This window comes from Bos grunniens, chromosome 1, assembly GCF_055505025.1.
Source record: "Bos grunniens cultivar Pamir isolate PY7600 chromosome 1, Bosgru_T2T1.0, whole genome shotgun sequence".
Taxonomy (NCBI): Eukaryota; Metazoa; Chordata; class Mammalia; order Artiodactyla; family Bovidae; genus Bos; species Bos grunniens.
The window spans coordinates 86,667,120-86,690,102 of NC_141165.1; the positions used below are offsets into that span (position 1 = coordinate 86,667,120).

The 22,983-nt window shown below is 37.5% G+C and overlaps 1 protein-coding gene across 7 annotated transcripts in view; it reads left to right on the top strand.

Annotated features, from left to right (window-relative positions):
* TFRC (transferrin receptor) overlaps window positions 1-19,694 on the top strand; it is a 149,169-nt gene extending 129,475 nt beyond the window's left edge. For 5 of the 7 annotated variants that reach the window (XM_086401068.1, XM_086401078.1, XM_086401061.1 and 2 more), the window contains 13 exons: window positions 2,235-2,348; window positions 5,739-5,837; window positions 6,207-6,346; window positions 7,996-8,153; window positions 8,860-8,979; window positions 10,529-10,614; window positions 10,961-11,024; window positions 11,982-12,049; window positions 12,815-12,873; window positions 13,096-13,177; window positions 14,707-14,928; window positions 16,012-16,152; window positions 16,660-19,694. In XM_086401068.1, coding sequence (XP_086257194.1) covers window positions 2,235-2,348; window positions 5,739-5,837; window positions 6,207-6,346; window positions 7,996-8,153; window positions 8,860-8,979; window positions 10,529-10,614; window positions 10,961-11,024; window positions 11,982-12,049; window positions 12,815-12,873; window positions 13,096-13,177; window positions 14,707-14,928; window positions 16,012-16,152; window positions 16,660-16,902 — 1,596 coding nt within the window. In that variant the 3' untranslated portion in view covers window positions 16,903-19,694. Of the gene's footprint in view, window positions 1-2,234; window positions 2,349-5,738; window positions 5,838-6,206; window positions 6,347-7,995; window positions 8,154-8,859; window positions 8,980-10,528; window positions 10,615-10,836; window positions 10,901-10,960; window positions 11,025-11,981; window positions 12,050-12,814; window positions 12,874-13,095; window positions 13,178-14,706; window positions 14,929-16,011; window positions 16,153-16,659 lie in introns of all 7 variants that reach the window. The other 2 variants (XM_086401087.1, XM_086401055.1) reach the window with 1 other exon arrangement.
* The last annotated feature ends 3,289 nt before the right edge of the window (window positions 19,695-22,983 follow it).

The window sequence follows — 22,983 nt, forward strand, 5'->3', positions numbered from 1 at the left end:
CCTCAAACACTCTAACTCAAACATGCTCCCACCTCAAGGCCTTTCTAGATCGCCTTTCTCTTTGTCTGTCCCACTCCTCCCTTAAATATCAGCATGGCTTCTTCCCTCCCATTGCACTGGAGTCTCTTCTCCAGCATTACCTCCCTAGGGAAGTCTTCTTTGATTATCTTATCAAAAATGGCCTTCCTCCAGTCCCTTCTCCTTACCCTGTAAGTACAGAGCCTGACATTATTCACTTGTTTCCACACTAGCATGTAAGCTACACAAAGGGCTAGGAGTTAGTTTCATTTTCTGCTATGTCACAGAGCCTCGGACAGTGCCTGACACATGCTAGGATTTACTGAATGAATTCATGTATCAGATTCACCCTTATGTGGAGGCAGATGTAAATAACCATCTTGGCTAGAGTCTAATGTTAATTTGATGCTTTACTGCTTGATCTTTTAAAATTTAGGCAACTTTGGCCAAACTACTATAGAAGTTGAAAAATAGCTAGCTAGATCTATCTAGGTTTTTTAGATTAAAATCCACATATTTATATGCCAGAGTCTTATCTGAAGATTGTCTTCTGAGCCAAATGAAGTTTTATGGTTCTTCTCTGTCTTCCTGGTTGCCTGTGCTGTATCACTTTCACTGGCCACCCACAAGCCAGTGTTTTGGAGGTAGGTAGTAATAGTTTATAGTCAACAATTTTGGATTCGTGATCTCTGAAGAAGATTTAGCTTCGGGACCAGGGACCAGGCTTGATCACTCAAGACCTTTTGTGTGGCAGAAGTTTTATGACAGTGAAAAAGGACAGACAAAGCTACTGACATAGACATCAGAAGAGGACAGAGCGCCCCCACTCACTAGTGTATCAAGGCCTTATATGTGTTTGCCTGACCCACTCCCACAACATACATCTTAAATTAACAAAGTTAGAACGAACAATAGAAAGGTCTTACCAGACCCATTCCCATAACATAAGTCTTAATATAACAAGATAACCAAGGTACAGAGCTTAAGGAAAAATATACCCTTGAGCAAGATGAGCTTTGTTGTGTAATCATTCAGTTCAGTCGCTCAGTCCTGTCCAACTCTTTGCGACCCCATGAATCACAGCACGCCAGGCCTCCCTGTCCATCACCATCGAGTCAGTGATGCCATCCAGCCATCTCATCCTCTGTCGTCCCCTAACGTGTAATCATTAGTTCTGGGAAAAACATTTTCTGTGACTAAGACTAAGGAATGTAGAAAAAAATGTTTGTCCTTTTCTCCTCCTCAAGAGACCCCTTTCTCCTCCTTGGGGGCCCTGGACGTCTTATCAACCTACCTAAGAATTAACTCTCTCAGTAGGTTGTTCTGTTAAAGAATGTGGAGAGGATTAGTTCACCTGAATGCTATCTGTGTTTAGATATTTAGTTGCTAATGTCAGTTTATAGCCATTCATCTGAACTCTGATAGAGTTTAGGAGCATTATGATGACAACTTACATAAACATCTAAAAGTTGATCTCTGCAAGTTTAGTTTATTCTAAAACAACTTTTGGATGGATTTATTATCACAGCTTTCAGTTAATTCTTATGTCCTTGGTTATCTGCAGTTCAAGTATAGGAACATTATGTAATTGGTTCTGCCTTGGCTAGTCTACAGTGTTTTTAATGACAGATACCTCTTTGCTTAAGCATATTTTAATTATCCTTTCTCTTTCCCCCAAATATCTGAAGCAATGTAAATTAACATAAATAGTCAATGTTAATTAAATGAAAGGTATCGTAAGGTAATGAAAGATATGAATATTTAGTTCAGTTCAGTCGGTCAGTTGTGTCTGACTCTTTGCGACCCCGTGAACCACAGCATGCCAGGCCTCCCTGTCCATCACCAAATCCCGGAGTTCACCCAAACCCATGGCCATTGAGTCGGTGATGCCATCCAACCGTCTCATCCTCTGTCGTCCCCTTCTCTTCCTGCCCTCAATCTCTCCCAGCATCAGGGTCTTTTCAGATGAGTCAGCTCTTCACATCAGGTGGCCAAAGTATTAGAGTTTCAGCTTTAGCATCATTCCTTCCAAAGAACACCCAGGACTGATCTCCTTCAGGATGGACTGGTTGGATCTCCTTGCAGTCTAAGGGACTCTCAAGAGTCTTCTCCAACACCACAGTTCAAAAGCATCAATTCTTCGGCGCTCAGTTTTCAGCAGACTCTGTCATTGTTCTAATACCATAATGCTCATTGAATCTAATGTCTTATCCTAGGGCAAACTGGTCCATGCTAATTTTGGCACTAAACAAGACTTTGAGGATTTAAATATGCCTGTGAATGGATCTTTAGTGATTGTAAGAGCTGGAAAAATCAGTTTTGCTGAAAAGGTGAGTATGAGTTATTAAATATATAAAATCATTCTATAGCTAAATGGTATTGTTAATTTTCTTACATTCTGAAAACCATCAGTGTTAAACTCTCATACCTGATAATATAATTTATTAAAGTACTCTACAAATCAAATAAGTTCCTGTTATCTAAAGTTATAGGATACTTCTGAAACTGGCATATCTACTTGGAGTACTTTGCAATAATTGTTCTCCAGTAAAAAAGGAGTTATGAGAAATGCTTAAGTGAAAGACATTTAAATTGTGTTTGTGTAACCAAGTTATATATATATATAAAACCAAGGTTTATGTGTATATATACACACACACACATACATTCTTTCTCTCTATATATATATATATTAATGTATATGATTCAGTTAAAACTGTGTTTTATAAAAAGGAAAATAAAAAGTCACCTATACAAGGGCTTAGAATGGAAAGACAGTGGTTGTCTTGGAAGGGTTTTTATTATTTATATTTTGAATTCTCTGTAAGAGTTCAGTTCAGTCAGTTCAGTCGCTCAGTCGTGTCTGACTCTTTGCGACCCCATGAATCACAGCACGCCAGGCCTCCCTGTCCATCACCAACTCCTGGAGTTCACTGAGACTCACGTCCATCAAGTCAGTGATGCCATCCAGCCATCTCATCCTCTGTCGTCCCCTTCTCCTCCTGCCCCCAATCCCTCCCAGCATCAGAGTCTTTTCCAGTGAGTCAACTCTTCGTATCAGGTGGCCAAAGTACTGGACTTTCAGCTTTAGCATCATTCCTTCCAAAGAGCACCAGGACTGATCTCCTTTAGAATGGACTGGTTGGATCTCCTTGCAGTCCAAGGGACTCTCAAGAGTCTTCTCCAATACCACATTTCAAAAGCATCAATTTTTCGGCGCTCAGCTTTCTTCACAGTCCAACTCTTATATCCATACATGACCACTGGAAAAACCATAGCTTTGACTAGATGGACCTTTGTTGGCAAAGTAATGTCTCTGCTTTTCAATATGCTATCTAGGTTGGTCATAAGTTTTCTTCCAAGGAGTAAGCGTCTTTTAATTTCATGGCTGCAATCACCATCTACAGTGATTTTGGAGCCCAAAAAAGTAAAATCTGACCCTGTTTCCACTGTTTCCCCATCTATTTCCCATGAAGTGATGGGACCAGATGCCATGCCATGATCTTGGTTTTCTGAATGTTGAGCTTTAAGCCAACTTTTTCACTCTCCTCTTTCACTTTCATCAAGAGGCTTTTTAGTTCCTCTTCACTTTCTGCCATAAGGGTGGTGTCATCTGCATATCTGAGGTTATTGATATTTCTCCTGGAAATCTTGATTCCAGCTTGTGCTTCTTCCAGCCCAGCGTTTCTCCTGATATACTCTGCATAGAAGTTAAATAAGCAGTGTGACAATATACAGCCTTGACGTACTCCTTTTCCTATTTGGAACCAGTCGTTGTTCCATGTCCAGTTCTAACTGTTGCTTCCTGACCTGCATATAGGTTTCTCAAGAGGCAGGTCAGGTGGTCTGGTATTCCCATCTCTTTTAGAATTTTCCATAGTCTATTGTGATCCACACAGTCAAAGGCTTTGGCATAGTCAATAAAGCAGAAATAGATGTTTTTCTGGAACTCTCTTGCTTTTCCCATGATCCAGCGAATGTTGGCAATTTGATCTCTGGTTCCTCTGCCTTTTCTAAAACCAGCTTGAACATCAGGAAGTTCACGGTTCACGTATTGCTGAAGCCTGGCTTGGAGAATTTTGAGCATTACTTTACTAGCGTGTGAGATGAGTGCAATTGTGCGGTAGTTTGAGCATTCTTTGGCATTGCCTTTCTTTGGGATTGGAATGAAAACTGACCTTTTCCAGTCCTGTGGCCACTGCTGAGTTTTTCAAATTTGCTAGCATATTGAGTGCAGCACTTTCACAGCATCATCTTTGAGGATTTGAAATAGCTCCACTGGAATTCCATCACCTCCACTAGCTTTGTTCGTAGTGATGCTTTCTAAGGCCCACTTGACTTCACACTCCAGGATGTCTGGCTCTAGGTCAGTGATCACACCATCGTGATTATCTGGGTCATGAAGATATTTTTTGTACAGTTCTTCTGTGTATTCTTGCCACCTCTTCTTAATATCTTCTGCTTCTGTTAGGTCCATACCATTTCTGTCCTTTATCGAGCCCATCTTTGCATGAAATGTTCCCTTGGTATCTCTAATTTTCTTGAAGAGATCTCTAGTCTTTAAGAGTTAGTTAAGCTTTATTGTGCAACCACATTGGAGTGGAAGTGTTTTTTACTTTTTAAATTGATATATAATCAATATACCATAAAATTCACTCTTTAAAGTATACTATTCAGTTTTTAGTATATACACAGGTTGTGCAACTACCATCATGATCTAATTCCAGAATATTTTCATTATATCCTAAAGATAACCCTATACCATTTTCAGTTACTCCCCATTCTTCCCTCCTTCTAGTCCCTGGCAATCACTAATCTACTCTGTTGCTATGGATTTGCCTCTTCTGGACATTTTATATGACCAGAATCATACAATATTCTGCCTCTTTTGACTGGCTTCTTTTCACGTGCATAATGTTTTCAAGGTTCATCCACGCTGTACCATTAATCAGTGCTTCATTTCTTTTTCTGACTGAATAGTATTTGATGTAAGGATATACCACATTTTGCTTGTTTACTTGTCAGTTGACAGACATTTAGGCTGTGTCTACTTTCTGGTTTTATGAAGAGTGCTACAATAAACATTCATTTATATATTTTAGGTGAATAGATATTTCTGATTATCTTGTGTGTCTACCTAGGAGTGAGATTGCTGGGTCATATGGTAACTCTATGTTTAGCTTTCGGAGTATATAACATTTTTGAAATGACAACGTTTTAGAAATGGAAGAGAGATTAGTGGTTGCCAAAAGTTGAGGGTGAAAACAAATGGCAACTGAAGAATCTTTGTGGTGTTAAAACTAATTGTTTGGTATTTTGATTGATTGTTTAGAACTTAATATGTACAAACACATGAATGAGTGCAAGTAAAACTGGAGAAGTCTGAATAATATATGTAGATTGTATTGTATCAATGTTAGTATTCAGGCTGTTAGTTCTGCAGACTTTGAAAGAAAACTGGGCAAAGTTTACAGTGGATCTCTTATTTCTTAAAGCTACAAATGAATCTACAATTATCTTGTAAAATTTTCAGTTAATTTCTTTAAAAAAGTTAAATTTTAAGGCAAGTATTTTTTCCTATCCATGTTAGCTATTGAAATGTTGGAAGTATTGGTGTAGTCTGCTGTAGCCCTTTGTCTTTCAGTATATGTTCAGTATGTATTCTTTTAATTTTTGTTGATTAGATCTTCATTTTCTGAGCTTTATGTGTTTTTCTTTAGGTGGCAAATGCTGAAAGTTTAAATGCAATTGGTGTCTTGATATACATGGACTACAGTAAATATCCCATTGTTAATGCAAATCTTCCAGTTTTTGGACATGTGAGTTTTTATTTCTTGACTAAATAAGTTACTGGGTTCTACAAATTGATGCTGGGTTCCATCTACATTAATAGCAATAGAACTATGCCTTCCTCAAATACTTTTTTTGCCCTTGGAGAATTTTAGCAATAAGTGAGAAGATGAATTACATGACTTTGAAACCTAATTATTACTTATTGCTAAAAATACTTTACCAATAGTACCTTGAATTAAGAATTTGACATATGCCATATAAAAACAAAAGTCATATATTATAGAGCCACTGAGACTTTCAGACTATAAATGTAGGTTATAACCTCATACAGAATTTGAATCTTATAGGGATTTCCTGAATAAATGTGTGAGCTAATTACTCTTTTGTTTCACTAGGCTCATCTGGGAACAGGTGACCCTTACACACCTGGATTCCCTTCTTTTAATCACACTCAATTTCCACCATCTCAGTCATCAGGATTGCCCAACATACCTGTCCAAACAATTACCAGAGCCGGTGCAGAAAAGCTATTTCAGTAAGTTCTTATTTGAAAGCCATCTTGCAGGGTCAAGTTTTATGATTAGGGAGAAATAATAATCTGTTGATTTGATAAAATCTTAAAACAATTGGCTTAAAACACATGTTGGGTGTTTGGGGGATGGTTAGCTGTTAACTTGATGTATATAAAAATGAAATTTTTCCTCTATAAACTGATCTTAATAGACATTCGATTCGTTAAACTTGAAGAGACCTTGTTCAGTCCACCCAGTGAATTTCTTGTGTAATATTGTTGGCGTACCTTCTGCTTGAGTACTTCCTGTGGTTAAAGCATTTTGTTACCTACGGCAACATTCAGTTATTGGAGAAGATCTGTTAGAATTTGTATTGGGCTGAAATCTTATTCCCTGGAATATCCATTAGTTCTGGACTTTCTTTTTTAGCAGCAGAATGATTTGTTTCTTTGTCTATAGATTGAATATCCTCAGTTCTCATGAGCTTCCCAGATGCTTTATAGTCATAATTAGCCCTTCTGGATATCCTCCCTAGTGTACTAGTATTTCTGTTTAAAAATAGAAACCAGGCTGCTTAGAGTACATGTCGTTAATTTTTATCTTGATCTGGATATATCCCTTCGTATTGGCAGGGGATGTTAGTCTATTTTCAAACATTCACGTGAGTATTTATTTGCTATGTGACATAGAATAAGTTACTCTAACCACACTGGTGATGTTTGACATAATTGTATAGCTGAAGTGTATTCTACTTAGCAGGATTACTGATATCAAATGAAGAGCCATCTACATGCAAGGACTTAATATATGACTATTAATAATGTGTCTAATAGGTTTTTTTAATAGGTGATTCTTTTTGACTAAAATCAGACTTAGAATCAGCTACTTCTTCCTACTACCTACAAGCCTTTCCTAATCTGTGAAGCCAGCCCCTTATCTTGTTCTTGCATACTGGGGGGTTAATAATGTTTTGACTTATTTATGTAAGTAAGCCCTTTTGAGCAGTCATTTGGATAACACATGCGGAATCAGAAGGGGGAAGCTATCTAACCTAACTATAGCAGCATGAGAGTATTTTTTCGTAACTGAAATAAGAATGCATACTTGCCTTGTTGGGCTTTCCTTGTGACTCAGCTGGTAAAGAATCTGCCTGCAATGCGGGAGACCTGGGTTTGATCCCTGGGTTGGGAAGATCCCCTGGAAAGGGAAAGGCTACCCACTCCAGTGTTCTGTCCTAGAGAGTTCTATGGACTGTATATATATAGTCCATGGGGTCTCAAAGACTTGGACACGACTGAGCGGCTCTCACTTTCACTTGCCTTGTTAGTGGAGAGTTAGGAAACATGAGAATGTATTGATGCACCTTTATAGATACGGACTTCATTTTTAATCCATCTTGGAGTCTATTTAAAATGTAAATTATAGCTATTCTCTGGCAGAAACACATACATCAGGTGGGATAGGTAATTTTTTAAAAAATTCATTAAACTAGGAAGCAACTCATACTTTTCAAATGACTGCCTACAGATCAGAGTAAAACACAAGTATTTGGTCACTAGTGAGTAATTTTGTGTGTTCTATTTGTCCTCTTGACCTCGAAAGTCACTGATTTTGTAAACCGTGAGGAAGTTAACAGTAACTCAGAACTCTGATCTCTACTTTCTGCTTCTAGAAATATGGAAGGAGACTGTCCTCGTATTTGGGGAACAGACTCTTCATGTAAGCTGGTATCCTCACAGGATAAGAATGTGAAACTTAGCGTGAACAATGTGCTGAAGGAGATAAGAATTCTTAACGTCTTTGGAGTTATTAAGGGCTTTGAAGAACCAGGTAAAGATCCTTGGGGACTTTTTGTTTGGTTTTCCTCACTAAAGAAGTGGCTAGAGGGAGAGAGGGCAGGAGCACTGACTGGGCTTGGTTTCTTGAAATGCTAAACCATATCTGTCCTAAAGTGAACTAACTGTTCAAGTGTCAGCTTTAGTAGGAGGTAATAACAACCTAGAAAGTTAACTTGTTGAACTGACCATTGTGCCTAGGAAATCTCTTTTTAAGTTATTAAGTAGACCAGAGGTAAGCAAATTTCTTCTTAAGGGGGCAAATAATAAACATGTTGTAGGCCAAATAGTCTCCATTGCAACTCTTCAACTCTGCCACTGCAGCATGAACACAGCCATGGACAATATTAATGAATGGGCACGCAGGCTGGAGTTTGCCACTATATCTGTTTGCTATCAAATAGTCATACCATTTGGTAAGGAAAGCCCTTGGACTTCAGTGCTTACTAGACAATTAGCGAGCACAAATAAGTAGGCAGTGAGTAACCTTAATTAGTAATGTAGAAAAAAGAGATTAGTATTGTCGTATGAATGTTTAATCCCTGGAGTCCTAAGTCAGGTCTGAAGTAAGTATCTCTTACCCTTACTACATATACTACATTTTTTACCCTTCTACTAATGTGCTTATTCTAGACTTCACTATTAGAAAACAGTTTAAAAGCTGTTTGAATAATTTATCTTTTTTTTTTTTTTTTTTTAAGATCGCTATGTTATAGTAGGGGCCCAGAGGGATGCCTGGGGTCCTGGAGCTGCAAAGTCCAGTGTAGGAACAAGTCTGCTATTGACACTTGCCCGGATACTTTCCGATATGGTCTTAAAAGGTAGAGTACAAATTTTGAGAACTTGAGCATCTATGTACTGTGCTTCTAAATGTTATAATATGCTTTGCTCACTTTTGCCTATGTTCTTATGGTTTGCTTGTGCTGGGCCCTCGGACCCAAAGATTCAAGAATGTGATGGGGGTTTGTATGTGTGGGTGGGTGGGTATAAGAGTGGCAAGTACCACGGGAGAAAGGCTTAAAAGTAAGCCTTTGTTACATAAACATTCCTTAAAGTTTATTTATTTATTTTTGGCTGTGCTGGGTCTTCATTGCTGCACAGGCTTTCTCTATTTGAGACAAGTTGAGGTGTGTAGGCTTCTTATTGCCGTGGCTTCTCTTGTTGGAAAGCACAGGCCCTAGGACCTGGGGCTTCAGTAGCCACAGCACATGAGCTCAGTAGTTGCGGCTCCTGGGCTCTAGATTGCGGGCTCAATAGTTGTGGCACACGAGCTTAGCTGCTCTGCAGCATGTGGGAGCTTCCTAGACCAGAGATTGAACCCGAATCTCCTGCATTGTTAGGCGGATTCTTTACCACTGACCACCAGGGAATCCCTAGACCCTGAATTCTTAAGTACAAAGTACGTTGTCTTTTGTTGTATTTGCCTTTGACTTTGAAACAGTTTTCTGTGCAGTGTCTTCATCGTGCTGGGAATCATGAGTTTCTTTGAGACACTGAAAAGCATTGTCTTGGGCCCTAAATTCTCTTTGACATAACCAGAATGATACAGCAAATCTAACATGGTCCCTAAGGAATCTGTGTGAAAGCAAGCAGTGTCATACCTCTGCACTATGTTCTATAGTTTGATTATAGAATGATAATATAGAACTTTATAAGTAAAATATAGACTATTTGGTTTATAAGTATATTATATAGTATATAATATGTTTATGTAAGAAAGGCTCACTTTCAAGACTGTCACATGGTACTTGCCACTCTTTTATATCGATCCACCCGCACATGCAAACCCCCATCACAAATCTTGAATCTTTGGGTCCTAGGGCAAGTTGCAGTGCTTAAGTCATAAACAAAAGTAAATTAATGCAGAAAAGGATGTACCCAGGGGAGGGGGAGGAGTGGAGTGGAGGGTAGTGGCCCATAAAAGCCCCAAAGGAACTATCATTAATTTCTCTGAAAACTCACTCTTTCCTAAACTTAAATTTGTGAGTTTTAATTCTATCTCAAACATTTGTTTTTAAAGTAATCTGGTATTTTAAGTGACTTCTAGGCAAATCGTTTTCAAAGAATATACTTCGGTTGTGATTTCAAATAGCTCTTGGTCTGGAAGTTATGGGACTCAAAGAATGGAATGTAGGAGTGAGGTCTAGTAAGCTGGTCCTTACTGTGTACTTCAGGTCTTATTTGCAAATGATCTCCTATTACTTTTAAAATTTATTTCTATTTCTTTTGGTTCTTTTCACTTGGGGCCTCAAAAGGAAAAGAAATAGTTTTGAATCTGTAGTCTGTAATCTGAAATTTCTGATGCATCTTAAGTCAGTTACCAACCTGTAACCTTTTCCAAGATAGAACTAACTGTTTGTTGTCTCTTAGGTCAGTTTAAACCCAGCAGAAGCATTGTCTTTGCCAGCTGGAGTGGTGGAGACTTTGGAGCTGTTGGTGCCACTGAATGGCTAGAGGTATTATCTATATCTCATCCATACCCAGAATGGGCCTCCCACTTGTAATTGCTTAAGCTGTCTTCCAAACACCATGCTCTTTTAGATTTGTTTATATGATTTTTTAACTTTGTATATTTAGTTTCAATAAAATCCAAACTTAAACAGAAATCCCTAATAATAGCTCTGTAGGTGATAATTGGATTAATACATTCTAGTACATTCATATTTTTCCTTTTCCAGGGATACCTTTCCTCATTGCATTTAAAGGCTTTCACTTACATTAATCTGGATAAAGCTGTTGTTGGTAAGTGTCTTTTCTTTAGTATCTTTTTTCATGATAAATTTATAAACTACTTATTTCCAGGGATACCTTTCCTCATTGCATTTAAAGGCTTTCACTTACATTAATCTGGATAAAGCTGTTGTTGGTAAGTGTCTTTTCTTTAGTATCTTTTCATGATAAATTTATAAACTACTTATAAAAAAGAAGAAGAAAGCTTTCTAAAGCAGCACTTGTTATTTTTTACAGTCTACACTGGACATAGCCAGATCAAAAGATTGACATAGTTTTCTCTTAAATAATGCATAAATTTATATGGGTGTGGATTGCCTTGCCTAGAGCAGTGGTTCTTTACGTGGTCCCAGATCAGCACCATCAGGATCACCTGGGAACTGTGAGAAATGCAAAATTTCAGGCCCTACCCTAGACCTTTTGAACCAGAATCTGGACCGTACCATCTAGCAAACTGTTGTAACCAGTGCTTATGATGCACTAAAGTTTGAGAACCACTAGTTATCTACTCTGGACCAGGAGGAAATAAACCATGCCAATAGAATGGTACTTCTGGAGACTAATTCACAACTTGCTAGATTGTGGCTTCATGGATAGAAATATAAGATAATCAAACTTCTAAAAGAGTCTGGTGTTAGTAAAAATACAGATGTAGCCAGTGGATGAAGTGGAGAGTAATGACATGTCTATTTGGGGAAGAAAAAGGAAGGAGTTACAATTAAACTAAATTTTATTAGTCATTATTGCTATTTTACCTTTGCCACAAAATGTATTGAATATAACAAGCTTGCTATTGCTAATAGATGACTGCCCTAACATGGGTGAACCAAAAAGTTACAAAAATACAAGTCGTTAACATTAAATATGCAAACTCAAGGACTAAGAGCTTCAGTTGAGTAAAATTTGGTGTTTAGCAGTCACTAAAGAGCTTGACTCCTCAACCACTTTTTTGTCTACTTCGTAAAGAGGGAGAGTTGTTGTATATGCCATCGATTAGGTTATTGTCCTCCTGTTTGCCAAGTAGTTATAGCTGTAGAAGTAGTAGCGTGCAAACTGCTTGACTAAAGGAGGAGCAATGTTAATCTCTTTGCAGGTACTACCAATTTCAAAGTTTCTGCCAGCCCACTGTTGTATTCACTTATTGAGAAAATCATGAAAGATGTGAGTATATCCTTAATCATCAAAGTGTAATGAAAGTTGGACAAAATATTAGGATGACAGACATTTATATTGAACTACTGTAGGTGTCTATGAGGGTTGTCTGCCGCAGAATGTTAAGGAAGGGTTAAATGAACTTAAACCATACCTGAGACTTAAATAAGAAAGCCAGATGAAATACTCACTGAATAAAAACAGACATATGAATGACTATAGTTTTGAATGAGCAGGGAAAAAACATATTGGAGTGATTAAAGCTGGAGATGAAAAAGGGTCAGGGAACTTGACCTCGATCCCATGGGAAACTGGGGAGTTACTGTAGGGTCTCCCAACAGGGCAGTAATGTGTTTGCAGGTTAGGTTGCAGTAGTATAAAATGTGCTGGAAGGAAGAAACTAGAAAGAAGATAGTAGGCAGAACATAAAGTCTAGAAAGCACTGCTAAAACTGGGTGAAGCCCCCTTTAAAATGTTAAAAATGAAAACTTTCTTTCTCATAACTAAAAGAACTAACAGCACAAGCCTAGAAGGAATAACTTCAGAAATTATGGATTGTAACTGTTTAAAGAAATTTTTTTCAAGATGATATAATAAAAAATGTAATGTTTTAAATAAATGTTTATAGAGAAAAATGTTAGTGACTAGTCTGAATGAATAAATCCAGAATAAATAAATTTATATTATATTTATTTATATTAAATAAATTTAATATTTTATTAAAATCCAGAATTTTATGATTAAAATTCATTTTAATCATAATTTATTTTACAGGTGAAGCATCCACTTAATGGGCTGTCTCTGTATCGGGACAGCAACTGGATCAGCAAAGTGTAAGTTGAGAAAGGTCAATGAATAGCTAACAGGAAAGCAGGGTCACTCAATAAATAGCACCTACTATGTCCATTAGAGGTTTAAAAATAACCTAGCATTGAGTTTACCTGTACCTGGAAAGATTCAGTTTAAGAATTTACCTGAGGGTAGGATAGGGGTGCATGTAGCATAGTCTGTTCTTTGGAAAACTTTCTAAAGATGCTTTTTGGCTCTTCTTGTAGGCAAAAACTTTCTTTGGATAATGCTGCTTTCCCTTTCCTTGCATATTCTGGAATCCCAGCGGTCTCTTTCTGTTTTTGTGAGGTAAGTCTGAAGAATGCTACAGCACTGTATCTTAGATCTTCTTTGGTCAGTTTTGAGACCAAGTTTCCTAGAATGCTTAGTATGTATTGAGAAATTATACATGTGCAGTTACTGTAATCTTTCTTATTGTCAGTCTTAACATAGAATTTTAATCTCAGCTTAGTTAGCGTTTGAGTTTATTTGCTAAAACTTCTTCAGTTATATATGATGACTTTCAGTAACAAGGCTGTCTATTGGAGAGTGCAAGTATAGAATATTTCCTTCAAACAAAGTTCTACTGGATAATGCTGATCTTGATGCCTGTTGAAATATGATTGTAGATGTTTATCCCAAGATGTTAGTTAGTTTTTTAGGCAGGGATTATAGATAAAAGCACACACACAAAAAAGGCAAGCTTTTTAAGGGACAGAACTTTGAACTGACCAAGTTGTTGGAAAACCAAGATTGGCTTGGTACAAGAGCCAATTAGAAGACACTGAAATCCAGGCAGACTGAAAATGATGAAGGCCTCTGTGTTGGAGTTGAAAAACCAGCTCTGTAGCAGGCTCTTCCAAGGTGTGAAGAGATCCCAGAGTTCGTACAGGGGTTCAGGGTAGAAACTTTGGCATCAAATTGTTGACCCAGTAGAGGCCAGGTCCTTACTAGACTTCTTCCCACTGGGTGTTTTAGCCTGGGATTAGGACAGAAAAAGTGAGGAAGTGATGAAAGATGTGGATTTAGAGATTAACATAGCTGGAATTCCCCTAACTTTCTGCTAGATCAGCAGTATGAATGGTATTGAAATATTAGGTCATGATGTCTATTTAGTACCCTAGGAAGAACTGAGTATCAGGTCCTAGGGTTGAGGAAATTTATGGATGATTTCTGTTGACCTTCAGGAGTCTTTTTTTTAAAAGCTGTTCAGAGGTATAGGTAATACCTATACAAATAACATACATACCTATACAGATATGTGTGTGACACATACAGATAAGCATGTACAGTCTGAAAGTTAAGGACTGAGGTCAAACCAAAGGATTGCCAATGAGACTGTCACCAAGGACAGTGGTAGTGTTGAAGAAATAGTTACTAAAGTTGTCCAGTGAAAGGAGAGAGTTCTTGTGACTGTCTCGTCAGAAAGGTAGCATGAATGGATGAAAGCTGCATGATGAGAAAGAAGGTAAATTTTTGGCTAAAAGTAACACTTTATATTGAAAGTACATTTCAGGCATGTTCTCCTCTTCCCTCATGCCAAACTTCACAGGGAGACAAGAACAAGGATACAACCTGCTCTGGCTACAAATCCGTTCAGGGTCTGTGATGTGATAGAACAGGGATTCAGTACAGCTTAGAAGAAAGTAAAATCATTCCAGGAGTAGGTAAGGTTCAGAGGAACAAGCAAAAGCAGTATCTTCTTAAAGTAGTGGGTAGGAGATAAAGTTGGAGTAGGAATATATTAGAAGCAAAGGAAGAATTATAGTTACTGTTACCTTGATGGGGGAAACTAGAATGTGAAACTCCTAGTCTTATAACCCACCTTTGTTTCCCAGGACACAGATTACCCTTATTTAGGCACTCCCATGGACACCTATGAGACACTGAACAGAGAAGTTCCTCAGTTGAACAGAGTGGCACGTGCAGCAGCAGAAGTGGCCGGTCAGCTTGTGATTAAACTTACCCATGGGGTTGAGCTGAACCTGAACTACGAGATGTATAATGATGAAATACTTCGGTTTGTGAAGGAAATGAACCTATTCAGAGCAGACATAAGGGTAAGCACTAATTAAATCAGGTTCCTACTGGTAAAGTATCAAACAGTTTGAAGAATACTGTTTAGCTATTCCTGGGGAGCAGGACAGGTAGACAAAGTATGTTTTAAAGTGCACTGAAGTATAATTTTGCATAGAATCCACAACTCACTTGAGAGGAAGCCCAGAGACTGCAGTACATAGGACAGACCACAGCAGTGTTTCAGAATCTACAACAGTGTTACCTCATTCATCTGAGACAGTTCTCTCATTCATGTATTCCTAGCACCCCATAAAGAGGCTGGATGTAAACCATATGAAGATCTCAACTATGAACTTTTGAGTTTGTGCCACAAATACTTTTCAGAGATCACATGGGTGGAGAGAGGCACTTAGCCAGTGGGTTTATTTAGTGTTGATCCTTTGTGTCAAATATTCAAAGTTTTGATAAAACCAAATTAATATTAATGAGTGGCTTTTATAGTACCAGAAGTCAATTCAACAGATCCCTTAAATAAAGTAAATCACCGATAACCTAATCTTAATTATAAGGATTGGCTTTCTTGAAACTAATTGTAACTGATCAGAAACTGGGACGTAAGAATGGATAATAGTACTATTTGCTGAGCTTAAATATGAGTACGTTACTTAGCATATAGAGCCTGGAACCTTGTGTACAATATGCTTATATCTAGCTTTTGCTGCGGAGAAGGCAATGGCAAGCTACTCCAGTACTCTTGCCTAGAAAATCCCATGGATGGAGGCTGCATTTCATGGGGTCGCTACGAGTCGGTAGCGACTGAGTGACTTCACTTTCACGCAATGGAGAAGGAAATGGCAACCCACTCCAGTGTTCTTGCCTGGAGAATCCCAGGGATGGCAGAGCCTGGTGGGCTGCTGTCTATGGGGTCGCACAGAGTTGGACACGACTGAAGCGACTTAGCAGCAGCAGCAGCAGCAGCTTTTGCTGACTTGAGCTTGTTTGTGAGTCTCACCCCCTTTTATCAGGATCGTTTCAGTTACTACACCTAAATTTAGAAAGGTATGTGGAATAACACCCTTAGAAATATAACGTCTAATAGTGACTTTCATGTCTTTCTGTTTCAGGATATGGGTCTGAATATGCAGTGGCTGTATTCTGCTCGTGGAGACTTCTTCCGTGCTACGTCTAGACTAACTACGGATTATAAGAATGCTGAGAAAACAGACAGATCTGTGATGAGGGAAATCAATGACCGTATCATGAAAGTACGTAATCCTTAGAAAAGGAGGAATTCTAGGAGCCTGGAATCCTTTCCCGCTTTAGAATTCAGCACAAATTTTAAAAAAGATCTAAAGCTAGTATATCTAAACTGAAAATACAGAAGACATTTGACCTAGTATTAGTTTTTTTAGGCTCTGAAATCATTTTAAAGAAAGGATCAGTAATGATTTTCATCTGTCATTTTCTCTGTATTTCTGTTTAAGTCAGCCCTTAGCTGTTTTATTATAGTGGAAACTTGTAAAACTTCCGTATGTAGACGCCAACCAAAAAAGAAACAAAAAACAACCCAGTGCAGTTAGAGTTTACAAAGGGATTGACAGCTTTCCTTACAGTTTTAACATTAGAAGATTAGTAGCTCGGTTCTCAACATTCTTAAAATTCAGGGAAATTTAAACATTGAAGCGAGAGAATGATGGTTGTTTTACTATATCAGGTCATTTTCTCACGACAAAAGCTGAGCATTGTGTAAGGTCTGTGTTTTATTTTTGCAGGTGGAATATCACCTCCTCTCACCCTATGTATCTCCAAGAGAGTCTCCTTTCCGACACATCTTCTGGGGCTCTGGCTCTCACACTCTGTCAGCTTTACTGGAGCACTTGAAGCTGCGTAAGAAAAATAATGGTGCTTTTAATCAAACACTGTTGGAAAACCAGTTGGCTCTGGCAACTTGGACTATTCAGGGAGCCGCAAATGCCCTCTCTGGGGACATTTGGGACATTGACAACGAATTTTAAATGTGACACCCATAACTTATGCTAAAACATCAGGGTAGTGTGGTTTCTAGACTTGTATTGGTTATGCTAAATTTTCAGTAGGGCTAAAAAACTAATATTAAAATTCTACCCAATCTTGGTACTACTAGATGTTGGTCTTTAGACAGCAGCTTTTAATACAGGGTAGGTACTTGCATTTCTAGTTAAATTAAATAATTTTTTAAAATGTTCACAATAGAATATTTTCTGTGATTATCTCTAGAATTTTTAGTGCTTTGTAATGGTAACTGCCTCTTTCCTGTCATAGTTCTGAAAAAGTCAGAACCAGTTATGTGAACTATTGGTCTAAATCCTAAGGACATGAGCTGGTTATCTTTTGAGCTGGAGGAGGAAGGTGATACCTGCTGAAGGTGGAAGGTGGTGGCTTAGAGTGGTCTTCCATCTTCATCTGATGCTAGACAGACACCAGACTGTAAGGCTTTACTCTCCACATGGGGTCTCTGCCTTCTGTAAGGATTTAGCTGGTTTCTACCTCTGAAAGTGGAACAGTTCACTTTCAGAAGAGATGGGACATGTTTTCTTGCCATTGAGGTCTGAAATAGAAGAACTTCAGCTGCATAAAATGAGGTTCACAGGAGTAAGGCCTTAATGTGGCAACCTCAAGATTGTCTATGAAAAGAGGAGACCAGAAAGCCAAAGACCTAGTATATTTTCTTTTCCTCTATCTCTTGTCCCATAAACCTTTGTTAGTTTTTTGTTTTCACTTATTCCAAGGTATTTTGAAAGAGAACCAGGTTTTAGGTGTTTAATTTCAAACTCAGTTTGTCAGACTTTAGAGAACACAGTGCCAAATTTTGGCCAAAGTGTTAATTTTTTGGAAAAGCTTCCTGTCATTTTGGCACTGAGATATTTATTGTTTATTTATCAGTGACAGAGTTCACTATAAATGGTGGTTTGTTTTTTTTTAATAGAAGATAATTATCGGAAGCAGTGCCTTCCATAATTATGACAGTTATACTGTCGTTTTGGTTTTTTTTTAAATAAAAGCAGCATCTGCTAATAAAACCCAACAGATACTGGAAGTTTTGCACTTGTGGTCAACACTTAAGGGTGTTAGAAAACAACCACAAGCCAAATAAAATTATAAAGCTCAGTCTTGAGAATTAAATTTAATTAGTGGTTGCTAATCAAGTTAAACTTCTATTTAGCTAACCAGATAAAAATGGCAGTTCTTCTAAATGCAGTGAATTGTGACCAAGTTATAAATTAATGTCACTTAAAAGCTGTGATTGTATTCATACATGCAAAATTTTACAGTTCAATTTATCCAAGATGTAACTTCAATTTGAATTTTGCAAAATTTCCAGTACCTTTGTCACAAACGTAACTCACATTATCGGGAGCAGTGTCTTCCATAATGTATAAAGAACATGGTAGTTTTTGCCTACCACAGTGTCTATATCGGAGACAGTGATCTCCATATGTTACACTAAGGGTGTACGTAATTATCGGGAACAGTGTTTCCCATAATTTTCTTCATGCAATGACATCTGCAAAGCTTGAAGATCGTTAGTATCTAACATGTATTCCCAGCTCCCTATAATTCTCTATCTTTTAGTTTTAGTTGCAGAAACATTTCGTGGTCATTAAGCATTTGGTGGATAACTTCAACCACTGTAAAATAAAATTACTTCCTTCAAGGTTCTTTGTTTTTAAACCTAATGCTGTGTTATTTGTGGTTTCTCCGGGTCTTCTGTTAGGCAGGATAGTGGCATACATTTATAATGTTTGCTGTTGTCAAGTAAATTTAACTTTATCCCCTTATTTGCATGTTATCTCCTATAAACTTAGTTCACACAAGTTTGAATCCAGAATTAACCTTTTAGCTTAAAGCAGTAGAAACTTGTACCAGAGTTTAGGGGGAGGGGCAACTGTAGGGTGGGGGGAGGTAAAGTTTGCTAAAGGGTCTTTGATCATGTCTCCCCAACCATTAGTATGTGGTGGTTATAAGTTAAATGTAGACATGAACAAGTAAGTTTGAGACCACATCAGTTAGGACTTTATTTTCTACTCACCCATTTTTATTATAAACCTGATAATCAGTTGTTTGTTCTAAGGCAGTTCAATACTGTCACCAAAAAAAAAGTTCATAGGGTAATCTTAAGATTCTTAAACTTAGTGTCATTTATGTAAATTAAAATAGATGTAGATGAATACAGCCTCACTGATTTGTTTGACTGTTCAGTCTGTTTCAGTCTTCTAGTGTTTTATCTTGAACTGATACTTAGTGTAAGTGAAAAGGTCAGAGTTGGGATTCCTGGTTTGAGTATCATGCTTTGTCATTTTAATGAAAGTACAGTGACTTCAAGGCATTTTATGAATAACGGGTATACATTTTACAGCAGTAAATTTCTTCAGAAAATATTTCTGTAGTTAGGATTAAGTTATTTACAATCAAACAAGTCATTATGTGGTAAGGGGCTTAATATTCCTGAAGGAAATGGATATCTGACTAATGTCAACCAGCTGGTCAGATTTTTTCTGGTTTTAGATGTCACATGTATTTTGAAAGTAAAAGGATAAAATGAGTGAGCTTTGTCATGATTCACTATCTAGAACTTGCATGACCTTTATTGTGTTTCCTCTGGAATGTTCTTGAAATTTTAGTTTACTAAAGATAGCGTATTAGACTTGCCAACTTACTGCTCAGCTGTGTTTGTGAACAAGTGATATGCCCTTACATTGTATACAATCTGGTATGTGCAACAATGTGGAGATTCCTCAAATGATTTAATAAAATGCTTGAACACTGAGTTGTCATTGTTAATAGATTTCACTTAGGTTCCCAGTAAAACTGAGCGGAAAGTATAGTTCCCATATACTCCCTGCCTGCACACCACCCCCATCCCAGTTTCTTTGACCATCAATATCCTGAGAGTGCCCCACCCCCAAGTACATTTGTTACAATCAGTGACTCTATCTTGACACATCATTATCCTCCAAAGTCCATAGTTTACATTAAGATTCACTCTTGGTGGTTTACATTCTATGGGTTTGGACAAATGTATAATGATGTATTTACCATTATAGTACAATACAGGATAACGTTGCTGCTGCTGCTGCTAAGTTGCTTCAGTCGTGTCCGACTCTGTGCGACCCCATAGACGGCAGCCCACCAGGCTCCCCCGTCCCTGGGATTCTCCAGGCAAGAACACTGGAGTGGGTTGACATTTCCTTCTGCAATGCATGAAAGTGAAAAGTGAAAGTGAAGTCACTCAGTCATGTCTGACTCTTATCGACCCCATGGACTGCAGCCCACCAGGCTCCTCCTCCCATGAGATTTTCCAGGCAAGAGTACTGGAGTGGGGTGCCACTGCCTTCTCCGACAGGGTAATGTTACTGCCCTTAATATCCTGTTCTGCCTCTTCAGCTTCCCTTCCCAGTAACCTCTGGCAACCACTGATAATTTTTAGTGTTTCCATAGTTTTGCCTCTTCCAGAATGGCGTGTATTGGGTTGGCCAAAAAGTTCATTCAGGTTTTTCCATTACATCTTAGGGAATCATACAGGTCATTCAATGTAACTTTTTCAGATTGGCTTATTTCAGTTAGTAATATGCATTTAAGTTTCCTCTATGTCTTTTCATAGATTGATAGCTTGTTTATTTTTAGTGCTGAATAATATTCCATTATCTGATGTAACAGTTTATTTCTCCATTCACCTATCAAAGAACATCTTTGTTGCTTCTAAATTTTGGCAATTATGAATAAAGACATGTACAGGTGTTTATGTGGACGTTGGGTTTTCAGTTCATTTGGGTAAATACCAAGGAATGCAATTGTTGGATCATATGTTAAGAGTTATCTTTTTGTAAGAAACTTCTAAAATGTCTTCCAAAGTTACTGTGCCATTTTGCATTCCCACTAGCAGAGAATGAGAGCTCCTGTTACGCCACATCCTAGGCAGCATTTGGTGGTGTCAAGTGTTTTGGATTTTGGCCATTCTAGTAGGTTTGTAGTGGTGTTTCATTTTAATTTGTATTTCCCTAATGACAAGATGTTGGGCATCTTTTCATGTTTTTATTTACCAAGTGTATATCTTCGGTGAAGTGTCTGTTCAGATCTTTTGCTCCTGATTTAAGCAGGTTGTTTATTCTCTTATTGTTGAGTTTTAAGATTTTTTTTCTTTTGGTGTATTTTAGATAACAGTCCTTTATTAGATATGAGTTCTACAAATATTTTCCCCCCAGTTTGTGGTTGTCTTTTTTATCTTTGCAGAGCAAAAGTTTTTAATTTTAATGACATCCAGCTTATCAATTATTTCTTTCATGTATCACCAAACCCATCTAGATTTTCCCCTATGTTATCTTCTAGGAGTTTTATAGTTTTCCATATAAAGGATTTTTGTAAAGAATATATGGTTTATTCATTTTTTTGCATGTGGATGCATGTGGATGTCCATTTGGTCATTGGTTTTCATTAAGAACACTCTAACAGGTCACATCATTTGCAAGTATTTTTTCCCATTCTGTAGGTTGTCTTTTTGTTTTAGATTAATTTTCAAATATATACAAACAACTCATACAAATCAAAATCAAACAAACAACCCAATCAAAAAAATGCACAGAAGATCTAAATAGACATTTCTCTGAATAAGACATACAGATGGCCAAAAGGCACATGAAATGATGGTCAACGTCGCTGATTATTAGAGAAATGCAAATCAAAACTACAATGGGGTATCACCTCACATCAGTCAGAATGGTCATCATCAAAAAGTCTACAAATAATAAATACTGGAGAGGGTATGAAGAAAAGGGAACCCTCTTAGACTGTTGGTGGGAATGTAAGTTGGTGCAGCCACTGTGGAGACTACTACCGAGGTTCTTTTAAAAACTAAAAACAGCTACCATATGATCCAGCAATTCCACTCCTGGTCATATATCCAGAAAAAAAATACAATTCAAAATGATATATGCACCCCAATGTTCATAGCCACACTAATTACAGTAGCCAAGACATGGAAGCAACCTACATGTCCATCAACATGAATGGATAAAGATGTGGTATGTGTGTGCATATACACACACACACACACACACATACATACAATGGAATATTATTCACCCATTAAAAAGAATGCCAGCAACATGGATGAACCTGGAGATTATCATACTAAGTGAAGTAAATCAGAAAGACAAATATATGATATCACTTATACATGGAATCAAAAAAAGGATACAAATGAACTTATTTACAGAACAAATAGACTCACAGACATAGAAAACAAATTTACAGTATCCATGGGGGAAAGATGGGGGAGGGATAAATCAGGAGTTTGGAATTAATACACACAACTATATATAAAATAGATAATCAACAGAGACCTACTGTAGAGCACAGGGAAGTCCACTCTATAATAACCTATAAGGGAAAAGAATCTGAGAAAGAGTGGATTTTTTTTTTTGCAAGGACTGATAAGTTTATTTCTGCAGTCAAGCTTTGAAAGAGTGGATTTAATGTACAACAATCACTTTGTTATATACCTGAAACTAGCAACACAGTAAATAAACTATAATGTGAAATGAAAATTAGAGGTGCCATGTGGGAAAAGATTGATAAAATGATTTCATATGAATTGTTACATGGAAAAAAAAAACCTGATTTCATACCAATTGTTGCATAGCAAAAAAAGCATAACCAAATTATAAGGTAATTGGCAATAATCATTGTTGCTAATCATCAGGGAAATGCAAATCAAAACCACAATGAAATACCACCTCACACCTGTCAGAATGGCCATCATTAAAAAGAACACAAATAAGAAATGTTGGCAAAGATGTAGAGAGAAGGGAACCTGTACACTGCTGATGGGAATGTAAATTGATGTCAACACTGTGGACAACTGGAGGTTTCTCCAAAAAACAAAAAATGGAACTGCTATATGCCCCAGCAGTTCCACTCCTGGGTATGCATGAAAATAACCCAAAACACTTATTTGAAAGATACATGCACTCCAATGTTCACAGCAACACAAGTTACAATTGCCAATACAGCAAAACAATCTAAATGTTCATCAGCAGACGAATGGGTAAAGATGTGGT